The sequence below is a fragment of the Poecilia latipinna genome, unplaced genomic scaffold, assembly GCF_001443285.1.
Source record: "Poecilia latipinna isolate Pla-1442-1.1 unplaced genomic scaffold, P_latipinna-1.0 Scaffold1109, whole genome shotgun sequence".
NCBI classification, from domain to species: domain Eukaryota; kingdom Metazoa; phylum Chordata; class Actinopteri; order Cyprinodontiformes; family Poeciliidae; genus Poecilia; species Poecilia latipinna.
In genome coordinates, this window is record NW_015113725.1 from 49710 (window position 1) to 61832 (window position 12123).

The following is a 12123-nucleotide window of genomic DNA, read 5'->3' on the forward strand; positions in this document are numbered from 1 at the left end:
AAAATGGTCTTAAGACCGGCCTTAAGACCAAGACCAACTTCGAGTACCACAACACTGCTAGTAGCTTAAGATATTTCTTTTAAACTTTGCTTGTTGTCCAATAATAGCATTTTAACTTTTGTTAACCTGTTTATTATGGTAAAACAATTTTTATAATTTAACATGCTGACATCTGCTAAGACGCTGTTTGTCAATGCTTAACATGCTGATGTTAGTTTACATGCTGATGCTAGCATTTTGGCTAACAGCAACAGGTTTAATAAATAAATACTGTGTAGGCCTTATTTTTAACATATTGAAATATATCCAGTTTTTTAGATCTGGTTTAGTTTCTTTGGTAACAAGGACTCTATTTTTTCAATATTGAGGTTTTGATGGTCATAATGTCTGGAAGTCTGAATTGCTGTAGACTCCTCCTTAGAAATTTTAAACCTCATCTGTTCATAGTCAGTTCTATATCCAACCTCGTCTCCTATTTTGAAGAATATCTAATACATTCACATGCCTTTTAGTGTCGTAACCGTGGCTGGGATGACAGTTTTAATCGATATAAAGAACGGGTAGCCACAGCAGCACACTGAATGTCTTTGTGAAAGGTAAAAAAAAAAAAGATTTAATAAAAAAATCAAGATTTGGTCAGCACCACACCCAACATGAACTATAGAGGCATTTAATTCACAGGAAAAGAGACTATGAAATGCATAGGTGGCTGTGATTATGTCAACCACAGCTGGTTGTTGACATAATCACAGACATACAGCAGGAACCAGAAGCCATTTTGAGTTTGCTAATCTTTAACAAACGTTTGTGCCCTCCATCCTCAGGTCCCCCATGACCGTGAGCCGTGGGCTGCGGCTCGACGGCGCCCCCCTTCTGGAGTGGTCCGTTGCTATAAGTTGGACCTTGTGAATCCTCTTCTCATCCTCCTTTCCCCCCATCCCATCCTGTCTCCCCACTTCCCCCTCTCGCCCCCTCCTTCCCCCTCGTCCCCCCACTTCCACGCGTCGTTGTGCTGGACGTCATGAGCATAGTAATCACTCTGGGAGTCACCACACCTGAAACGTCTTACTCAGATATGGCTGCTGGATCAGAGTAAGTCAATGCCAGCTGACTGGAACTGGCTGATGTCTGTTACTCTTTAAAATTTTTTTCACTGGTAAATGGACAACATTTATATAATAACTCCTTTCCAGTCAAAGCGCTTTCATTAGTATCTCTCATATGTGTTTTGTGCTGACTGTGGAAGCTGGACCTTTGTTATTTTGTGTTGTTAATGGAACAAGAAATGTTCCATAAACATGCCTAGCCTTCCTGGTGATAATGTCATTAATTAATTCCAATTGGAGGAGAGTGTGCTTGAAGAAAAGCCTTTCACTACTAATTGAAAAACAAGTAAAAAATGACAACGTTCGACATTTTACGGTTCATTCCCTGTTCAGTCCACTGTAATCAAACACTATAGTTTATTTGTCTGGAAGGTCCGGTTCATTTAGGGAAGTGTAAATGTGGAATCGGACTCTAATAAAACCAAAAACGTGAACTGTAATCTGCCTAAAGACCTCGGTCTCGGCTCAGCTGAAGTGAACTCTGGTACGGTTCGATTGCATATCTGGATGCAAGCCGATCAGAGAAGCTAGAATCAAATAAATGCACAAATCCAGCGCCACAGGGAGAAACGGCTGGTTGTCTTTTACAAAGACAAAAAAGAACTACAGACATTTCTCAACATGTCAGAAAAGATTGTTCTCCTAAAATTAGGCCTACGCCTGTGTTCTTAGTCTGACCTCATCTTTAAACACCTCACTGATGTTTGTTGAGGCTCCTTTACTCAGTGCTGGCGTTCACACTGAAGAGGGTGGAAGCTAGCAGAGTCCAGTAGGGCGTGTGTTCGGTGCCGTCAGGTTTGATGGCCAAATCCAAACCTTTTGTCTCTAGAATAACCGGGACGGCGATCACTTCCTCACACAGGGCCTAGGTAGGTATGGATTATTTATCTCCCTTAATAACAAACATCTTCATTTAAAAACTGCATTTTTCTTTGTTTACTTGTGTTATTTTTGACAAATACTTAAATTGACTTTCTGAAACACTGAAGTGTGATAAACCAACATCATAGATTAGAATAGAAGCCTCATTTGAAATATTTTATTCCAACGTTTTGCGGTACTATTGTGGTAATGGTAAAAATCATGATGAAACCTGTTTATTAACTACTTCTCTGGATAAATTTATGATTATGAATGCATGGCACAGCATTCACATCACCACTCTTCTCTTGAAAAACCTTCCTGATTGAAGCAAGCTTCTTCAGGAACCGCATACTGAAAACATTTCTTTGACTAAGCCGCACACTGTAACTGGATTTAATTAGAATCTGACTGACTGACATTTATTGATGCAAATAACACACAAAATAAGAAAAATAACTTTTTATTTTTTTATTTTTTATTTAACACCATTAAAACATAGATACGGTCACCGATTGAGAAACCAGTAGCATCATAAAGACCGTCGATACAAATCAAATATGATGGTCAGTGTTCCATTTATTATGGTTCAAAAGCAACTCTAGACAAATTTTGGCCTTAATTTAAAGGAACTCAGTGTTTCAGCTGCTTTGCAGTTTTCTGGAAGTTTGTTCCAGATTTGTGGTGCCTAGAAGCTGAAAGCTGCGTCTCCATGTTTGGTTCTGGAATAAATCAAAATCCTAATAAGAAAATGTTCACTTATTTTTGCCAATTCTTAATGGACAGTGAATAGAGTGAGTTCTATTAACAGACTGGTGCCAGGCTGGTTTTAGCCTGGTTCCTGACCCGGTTCTGACCAGTTCTTGACCCAGTTCCAGACTGGTTCCGGCCTGGGCTCAGCCCCCTCCTTATCTCTGGTTACCATGGCGACTTATCTCCTCTCTGCTGGGATTTGATGCAACACTCTTTCATCTGGTTTCCTTCAACATGTAGACTTGCTGCAGAGTCGGAGTGAAGAGGAGCTCTGGTGCCATCTAGTGGCGACGGCCCACCACTAATCAGCTGTGGGAAAGCCAGCCATGAAATTCCATGTTAGATTGTGTGTGTGTGTGTGTGTGTGTGTGTGTGTGTGTGTGTGTGTGTGTGCGCGCGTTGACTTGTTTTACCTGATGAAGTTTGTTTGTGTTTTCAGCCCTGAGTCAGTTGAAGCAAGCCCTGCAGTGAATGAGAAGAACTACAACAACCACAGCTGTGGTAGTGCACAGAATCATGGGTATCGGGGACTCCCATATGCTGTGAGTTCAGACAGCTTCTTCCTCATCTACAGCTTTGATTGTAGCACGTCTTGTAGTTTATTGTATTACTCTTTCTTAATGAGAAGGCTGCGATTGTGATGTTTTTAGATTGTAAATAAGAACTAATGGATTCTGTCTCAGCCTTTCTATTTTTTCCTAATCTTTTTTTCCCGTTTACTTGGTCTGTTAAGATGCTGTTGTCAGAGTGAAACTGTAGGCCGCTAATGCATCAACTCGAAGTGAAATAGTCCTTCCTGCTGTTAGCCTGCCGAACCCGCAGACCGCTTCTGTTATTAACAGCTGTTACTGTTTCACATACCTGGTATTTTGCCCTCATTTTCATTTGTCTCCATTTTCCGTTTCCCTTTTTTTTTTTGTTGCCTGAACACCCCGTTGTTTGAAGATGCAACAGTCTTCCGTTGTATGTTGTCAGGATCACAACTATGGCGCGCCCCCTCCCCCTACCCCACCCGCCTCTCCGCTTTCCCAAACCATCATTCCCCGCATGGACCTCAACGGCATGGTCCGCAGCTCCCATTACCACGAACCCCAGGCCGAGCACTCCGCCGACAGCGACAGCTCCTCTGAGGAGGACGCGGCCGTGAGCAGCTGGTGCCGCTGCAGCCCCACGCCAGACGGCGTGCACCTCAAATGCACCTGCAGGTTAGCGCCCAGTCTGGCTGCCGGAACCAGCCGGCTCAGGCCCAGACACAGCCGCACGTTTTGCCCAAAAAGCTTTCGCCCCGTGCTGACCCACTGTCTTTGCAGGGAGCTGGACAGGAGGAAAGGAGTAGAGGGCGCCCACAGAAAGCAAGAGAATGTTTCAGGTACACTTCGAGTGGTCGCCCTGGTAACAACCCTTTATGTAAAGGGGTGTGCATAAGACTGACATCACCCTGACAGGAATGTGACATAACACTGTTATAAACATGAAGGGATGTTGATGAATGTTTATTATTGTTGTCAAGAAGTGTCATTTGGTAAGTAAAGTTGCATTAAAAGGGTCAACTTTGGATTTTTCTTTGAATGACGACACTTTTGAAGCAAAGTTGCATTAAAAGTGTCATTATTTACTGAATGAGACATGATGAAAACAATCAAACCTTCATGAAGACTCCTTCATGTTTATGACAGCTGTCATGTCAGTCTTATTCACATCCCTTCAAATAAAGTTTTATTGTTGGCGGTATTCAAAACATTTTCAAACGTGTGCAAAAAAAAGTAATTTTTTTTTTTTCAGCTGGAGAGAGCAGTGCGACAGAAAGTGGTGATGAAGAGGTTTCTCCCTCCACCGTCTCCTACACGGCCACCCAGCACACCCCCACCAGCATCAAACTGACCGTCAACCGGGTCAAGAGGAGCAAATCCAAGAAAAGGAAGAAAAGCACTGAGCGAGGCCGCGGAACGCCCAAGCCAAAGAAAGTCAAGGTGTGTGTGTGTGGGTGTGTGTGAGAGCTGCAGCAGCAACGAGATCGAGACGAGGTCACAGCGGATCCTCCTGCCCGCATTCCGTCACCGGACAGCAGCTGTTTTTTAGACGGCATATCTAAGAAGTATTAAAGACATGATGTATCGTGTTTAATACATCACGTAAAACAATACAGCAAAATCATACAAATAAAGCAAAAAAATATGAAAACATGACAATAAATAAATAAATAAATAAAGGCTACATACATGTATATTTTGTAGCATTGTCTGGAAAAGTTGAGGAACCTCTGGTATAGGGGACTGAAAACAAGGGCACACCACCCTTTTCAGACTTTTATTGATTTTTTTTTTGCAATTAACGACTCTGTTGGTCCATCGCTTGAAGTCATAAATAAAATCTAGTCAGCTGGTTTCATCAGGGCAGCGTTGGAAGCTGGTTTGTTTCTGCTGTTTCTAACTGTTGTCGCCTCGGCTTCTCGTCTCCAGGCTTTCAGACAGGGTTCCAGGAAATCCATGAGGATGAAGGTGAGTGTTGCATCCATCCCACACGTCCCGCTTATCCCTCCTGCGCAGCTGGAAGCTCCTGCTCACGTCCCCCCCCCCTCTCCTGTTTGCTCTCGCGCAGAACTCCACATCCGAGGCCAGCGTGCTGGACGAGAACACGGCCGAGGGCTGGGAGAGCCGCATCCGCCAGTGGACGGACCAGTATGAGGAGGCCCTCTCCAACCAGTACAGCGCCGACATCCAGACGCTGCTGGAGCTGCACCGCTCCGCCTGCGCCTCCGTCTCCAAGGCCGAGAGCGGCGCCTCCACGCCGCCCTCCGACACGCAGACGCAGCCGTGCGTAAATGGCCTGGACACCATCAACCGCACGGAGCTGGCCTGCAACAACACAGTGCTGGGCTCCCAGATGCAGGTCCGCTCACGCCCCGCTCACGTGCCCCCTGCTGGACGGAAGAATGGGGGCACGCGAGAGTTTGGCGAAAATGCTGCAGCTCTGCTCCATTTTGTGTTGCAGCTCCAGCTGGGGCGGGTCACCCGGGTCCAGAAACACAGGAAGATCCTGCGCGCGGCCAGGAACCTGGAGGCAGACACGCTCATCATCGAGTACCGGGGGAAGGTCATGCTCCGGCAGCAGTTTGAAGTCAACGGGCATTTCTTTAAAAAGTGAGCCGTCGCCAGCCGGTCGCAGCCGTTCTCCGCCGCGGCGCGTTCTGCTCTCACTGACCCTTGTCGTCCTCCAGGCCTTACCCCTTCGTCTTGTTCTACTCCAAATTCAACGACGTGGAGATGTGTGTTGACGCCAGGACGTTCGGAAACGACGCGCGCTTCATCAGGAGGTCCTGCACCCCGAACGCTGAGGTCAGCCTTTTCCCATGTTTTGTTTTGTTTTTTGTTTTTTTTATATATTAAACCTTTTATTCAAAAGCAAGAATGGGTTTCCTCTCCCTCCAAGGTCCGACACATGATCGCCGAGGGGATGATCCACCTGTGCATCTACGCCGTCAGCCAGATCGCTAAGGACGCCGAGGTCACCATTGGCTTTGACTACGAGTTCAGCAGCTGGTGAGTCGTGCTCGTCGGCGGTCGCCACGGTCGCGGCTGGGCGTTTGTAACCCGCTCTCCTGATCACCCTGCAGTAACTATAAGGTGGACTGCGCCTGCCATAAAGGCAACCAGAACTGCCCTGTGCAGAAGCACAACCTGAGCCCCATGGAGAGCTTCCTGAACCCTACAGCTCTCGCCCTTCCCTCTCCTGCTGTTGGCACGGAGACGCGGCGCAGGAAAGCCCAGAGGAAGGAGCTGGAGAGCTGCCTGGCCAGCAACGGCACGCTGACCCCAGACCAGCAGCCAGAGGGCAGAGACCTGCAGGGAGTCAGCGACACCGAGGTGGGCTTTTAGCTCCGGCTCTTCGTCTGGATCACCAAGTGAAGCTGAAGTGTCAGGGAGTAAATGTGTTGATGTGTGTTAATGTGTTGCCGTAGGAGAAAACGCTGACTGAGGTCAAACCAGAAGACGGAGAAGTGGATGAAAATGGGATCGGCTGTAGTAAAAGAGTACGAGATTTTCATCTGTTTTCCCAACATTTCTGCTTCATCTGCATATTTCCCCCAGAAAACCTTCTAAACCCGGTGATGGGAGCAGCCCCCTAGAGGCCCAATGTATTTATTTATTTATTTTTTTAAGTCACCAAAATTTAGAGGTGCAGGCATCATAATTTGGAAATAATGGCGTGATGCCAAAGGGCATTTGAAGGAACGACGTAATTGGTGCGGACCTCTTGCGCCCAGTTCACTGCGTCAACTATTAAACTAGCTTAATCCATCTTTACTGTCACTGTTACCTAAACAAGCATCGCTTAGCCAGGCCAGAAGCTGGATTGCTTGATTCTGAATGCTGCTTCTCTCTGCCTGAAGGCTCCAACCAGGCGAAGAGCGACGGGAGCTGAAGTGAAGGACGAGGCGGGGGACAATGAGGACAGGACTGGAAACGCTCCGGAGATGCCTTCTGTCCCGCACAGCTCTGGAGTGGGAGTCAGCACACGCCGGACCACCTACTTCACGGTGAGACCAAAGAAGCAGCCTGTGTTTGAATCCTGTCAGGCGCAATCGTCATGGCGACAGGTTCAACATGTTGTCTTTCCACCATCCCTTACAGGAGAACCCTCCTGGTGAGGACAAGCCACCAGCAGCCACCCTCCCCGCCCCGCCCGCTCCTCCCAAACCCACCAGGCCCGCCAAGCCCCGGCCCAAGAGCCGGATTTCTCGCTACCGCTCGAGCTCGTCGCAGCGCGCTCGGCGCCAGCGCCAGGCCCTGGCTCAGCAGCAGGCGGCAGCGGCCGCTGCGGCAGCAGCGATGTCCTCAGCGCAGGCGGTGGCCGACCAGGGGGCCGCTCTGCACGATGAAGGGTCTCAGTGCCAACACGGGGCCGAACACGGCCATGGAGACGGCGGTCAGGGAGCTCATCTCCTGGACGGAGACGCCCAGGGACCCAACAGCATACACAAAGGCAGTGTGCGCTATCCCAAGACAAAGAAGGTGAGGCTACGCTAGCATGACGCTTATCAGAACCACTCAGACCTCTCTGTCACAGCATTTGAGTTCTTCCCTGCCTGATCAGCTAAGCAGTCATTTGTCTCTCATCAGTACCTCGTCACGGAGTGGTTGAACGACAAAGTCCCTGGAGGGGAGAAGCTCCAGCAGGAGGTGCCTGTTGAGCGGCCCCTGCGGATAACCACAGACCCCACAGTGTTGGCCACCACTCTCAACATGCTACCGGGCCTGTCCCACTCATCACTCATCTGCACAGCCCCCAGACACTACGTCCGATTCGGCTCCCCGTTCACCCCCGAGAGGCGCCGACCCCGCCCGCTGCAGATGGACGGCACCTATGGCTGCTACAAAAAGGTCAGACAATCCTATAAACATACGGCTAGCAGTGCAGGGAGCTCACCTACAGGCTGCTTAGCTTCAGTTATTACAGCTGGAAACTAGAGATCGGGCCTGAAATTGGTTGTGTGGTGATGAACCTTTGAAAATTTGAAATGTCTAAAATCATTGTTTTTCCTTTTTTATGTTTCCAGTTTATCACAGTGGCTTTAGAAAGTGATCATTAGCCTGTATTGAGTTCATGTACCTGCCTCTGGCCTTCTTCTCCTCGCCCCTTTGTTTAAATCCATAGCTGATCACATCACACACACCATTCCCTCTGGATCAGTCTCTGTTCCGCTTCATATTTGTAAAACTAGAAGTTGACATGTGCGCGGTGTTGTCGCCTTGCAGAGATGGATCAAACAGGTGGAGGATGAAAGCTGTTCCAACAGCGTGGAGGACGGAACGGAGTCCACCTCCTCCCAGCAGAGCACCAGCAGCCGCTCCACCCCCAACCCGCTCTGCAGTGGTAGGTCACAGCCGCCTCTTGACTCCCACACCCACTTCTTCTTCTGGAGCTATGAACATGAACCGTGTGTGTATGTCATCCTGTTTCTTTAAATCAGATGTCAGTGCACCGTTTAAAAAGCGGCATCACAAGTACGCAGCTGAGACCACGGCAGCGTCCTCGGACCACCTGCTTCGCCCGCTTTCACCGATCACGCCGCCGCTTCCTGAAGACTCGCTCCACCCACCGTGTGGCTCTGTGCTGCCCAATGGCCTGGTCTACTCCCCGATGCCCTCGCAACCCACAAGCCGCTGCAACACACCGCTTCAGTTTGAAGTAAGAGTCCCAACAGCCCGGAGCGTCTTCCAAGGCTCGTCGGCCATCTTGTAGCGAACAATTCATCTGAGCCTCTTTGTGTCTCTCCTGTGACGGTTACAGTAACTTCATACAAACTAGAGCCATATAAATCTGCAGTAACAGTTTTTACTAGGAGGATTTGTCAATGCATCACTGGGTGTCCTTGGGATGCAGATCAGTGTGTTGTGCTTACATTAAATTAACATCTCATCCAGAATGAGCAGGAATGCTGAAGAGTTTTGTTGGATCCTGTTTTAATGTAGCCTTTCTCTTTGACTGTAGGACATATCGTCCTCTGAGGCATCGCCTGTACACCGCCCAGAGTCCATCTCTCCAGAAGTATGTTCACATTTCTTTACGCCAAACAAAACAGCTGATTCAGTTCTTCATCTTTTAATCACCGTTCTCCTCTATGTCTCCTCTTCATCTTCTCTTCGTCTCCCCTACGCCTCGTCTCATCCTCAGCCGTCTCTTCAGGTCGACTTTGACGCTTCTCGACCTCCGTTTCTGGACCTGTCCCTCCCGTCCAGCCTGGAGAGCCCCAGGGCCGTGACCTCTGATGACTTTCCTGGGGCCGCTTCAGGCCAAGACTCCCAAGGCCAGTCATCCGCGGGCGGCGTCTCCCTGAACCTGCCATCATGCTCTTCCTCGGACTCCAAAAGTAGGGAGAAGGCCTTCAGGACAGAGTTCAACCTCATTTACACCTGCTCCCCCCTCAACGCAAACCTGGGGAATCCCCTGAGCTCGGAGCGCCACCATTCCCAGGTGGACGGAGCTTTCTCTCCCGCAGATTCCTTCCACAGTTCGCTCAGTGGACAGGGCCTGGTCGGAGACGTGGGCTCCGGCTCGCTGTCTCCTTTTGGGGAGAGCCATTACGGAGCGGCCTACCCAGACAGGAGCACTTCGCCTCACACCAGCAACCCCCCACAGAAAAAGAAGGCAAGTCCTCCACACCTCAGTGATGGGAGCTGCAGATGTTTTGAGCTTTTGTTGTTAAATGTTTTAGACGTCATGAGCTGTTCCCACCAGGCTCACCAGTTTAAGTGGCTTTTTCTTGCTGAAGGAACTTCTGTCCGTTTAGACGGAACCTTTTCTAGTTACATGTGTGTATCTGAATCTCTTTAGATCTGCCCTTCCTTCCTCCTCCTCCTCTTCCTCCTCCTTCTCCTCTTCCTCCTCAGTCACCCCTCACCCCGATGCTCCTTGACACTCTTTGCCAAGTCTCTCTTCCGCTTTTCTTCCAAGGCAGAGGGCCAACCAGCATACCATTAGTCTGCTGACAGGACAGGCAGAATACCAGCCTATAGCTGTAAGAAGTGAAAACAAGCCAGTACATAATATGGTGAATATGCTCCCTACAACTACATCTTTAGAAGTGTGCATGTAAATATTGTTTTTTGGTTTTTTTTTGCATCTGCATACAGCACCCCCCCATGCTCTGACCGCTTCGCCCCGCCCCTCTTCCAAACATTCAGCTATGAGCCTCCAGCTTCCCAACAACTTCAGAGTTCTCAATCCATCTCTGTCCAACCCATCTACATGTGGAGAGGTTCATCCATTGCCACCAGGCCAATGGTTCATGGATTGTCAGAATGGTGTCAGAGTGAGGCCGGTGTGTGCTTGCTCCATAACAGCCATAGCTACTCCGCTGTGGCGGAGTGGGCACGCGGCACGAGCCCTGCCAGTGACGCTACCACTCGGCTCAAATCATCTCTGGTTGAAATCAAACCAACCAGGAACAATCTTGAGCCGACGACGTAGTTCAGTCACAGATGGCTAAATATTCAGGAGGTCACGTTTTACCTCAGTAGATCATTTTCTTCCAAAATTCTTTCTGCAGCAAGTCATTTTGTATCACCAGCTGTAACCTTCAAAGATTATAATCAATACCAACCAGATTGTCTCATGTTTTTATCAGTTTAAAACCAGAAACTTCAATGTGTGTTTTATTGGGATTTTATGAGACAGACTACAGCCAGTGTTGAGTGGGAAGAAAAAGATTCTTCAATTCAACAAAATTGTGTTGCATTTATATTTGTGATCGATTTAAAAAAAAAATGTAATCGGACTAATTTTTCTAATTTTGCAGGCTTGAAATATAAATATGCAGGATATTTTTCTTTTTTGCAGTAGCAGTAGACGGGTAATGTAGTCTCCCGGTACTCAACAGCACTACACACAACTTGTTCAGGGGACAACTGACAGATAAGATGTCTTTTCTTTTCTAGTTTTTGGACGCCTCACTCCTTTCTGATACCGCCCTGGGCAACTGCCCATAAATTCCACATCAAAAACTGCCACTGTATGCACGTTGTCAAAAAAAAAAAAAGTTTTATTGTCTCAAACCGAGCAAAATGGCAGTTTTCCATGTTTTTATATTCAGGAAGGTTTAAATGAAGTCGTTCTATTTTATACATTAATTTAGAAAGCTCCCTCTTCATTTACTTCCTATGGACCGTGTGCGATGAGGCGGCAGTCGCTCGTCACTCCCGCACGATGCTGTGAACTAGGTAACCACTCGAGGCGTTTAGGTCAAAATAGGCAGTCTGAATAATCTGCGTTATGTAATATTAAAGCATTAAAATGTTCCGATTAATTGCATCCGTTAACATTGACTGTCCTAATTTCTATATATATTTGTATATATTCTGCCCCATTTACTCTGTTGCCTCTAAATAAAGTCCATGAGAAGTCACCCAAGTTGTAAACAGGTTCCATCCAAGTAGAAAATACTGTGTTTTATAAAGGCCTCAGAGGTTCTTTAGACAACAACCATTACAGTGGAGACCAAAGAACCCAGCAGCAGGTCAGGGGTTAAGTTTAAAGCAGGATTAGGTGGTTCTTCAACATCCTAGTGCTCTGATCATTCATCATCTGGACATGGAGAGAGAACAGACGTGGACATCCACCTGGACTGACAGGAGAACATTAATCAGAGCAGCAGCCAAGAGGCCCACATCTCTGGATGAGCTGCAGAGATCCACAGGCCTCGCAGCCAACACGCAGAACAACGCGCAGAAGACGGTCAAAATGCAAACAAAAGGTTGCATAACTTAGAACTAGCTCCACACTACCCATACTAAAACTTCCCAATGTGAGACATGGCGGTGCTAGCATCATGCCGTGGGAAGCATTTAAATCCGTTTAACAGACAGACGGGAAGAGAGTTCCTCTTTTTTTCAGCAACAAGCCA

At 47.8% G+C, this 12123-nt stretch overlaps 1 protein-coding gene across 10 annotated transcripts in view; it reads left to right on the plus strand.

Annotated features, from left to right (window-relative positions):
• Positions 1-12123, plus strand: part of setd5 (SET domain containing 5) — a 42388-nt gene that overhangs the window by 22589 nt on the left and 7676 nt on the right. The window contains exons 2-22 of one of the 10 annotated variants that reach the window (XM_015052419.1): positions 825-1975; positions 3160-3262; positions 3454-3584; positions 3696-3925; positions 4031-4089; positions 4503-4690; positions 5180-5218; positions 5319-5609; positions 5712-5860; positions 5938-6055; positions 6150-6259; positions 6334-6583; positions 6679-6750; positions 7111-7257; positions 7352-7732; positions 7841-8101; positions 8477-8594; positions 8692-8909; positions 9213-9269; positions 9396-9869; positions 10180-10272. In XM_015052419.1, the coding sequence (XP_014907905.1) occupies positions 3768-3925; positions 4031-4089; positions 4503-4690; positions 5180-5218; positions 5319-5609; positions 5712-5860; positions 5938-6055; positions 6150-6259; positions 6334-6583; positions 6679-6750; positions 7111-7257; positions 7352-7732; positions 7841-8101; positions 8477-8594; positions 8692-8909; positions 9213-9269; positions 9396-9869; positions 10180-10272 (3183 nt within the window). In that variant the 5' untranslated portion in view covers positions 825-1975; positions 3160-3262; positions 3454-3584; positions 3696-3767. Of the gene's footprint in view, positions 1-824; positions 1976-2647; positions 3263-3453; positions 3585-3665; positions 3926-4030; positions 4090-4502; positions 4691-5179; positions 5219-5318; positions 5610-5711; positions 5861-5937; positions 6056-6149; positions 6260-6333; positions 6584-6678; positions 6751-7110; positions 7258-7351; positions 7733-7840; positions 8102-8476; positions 8595-8691; positions 8910-9212; positions 9270-9395; positions 9870-10179; positions 10273-12123 lie in introns of those variants that run through there. The other 9 variants (XM_015052413.1, XM_015052414.1, XM_015052417.1 and 6 more) reach the window with 9 other exon arrangements.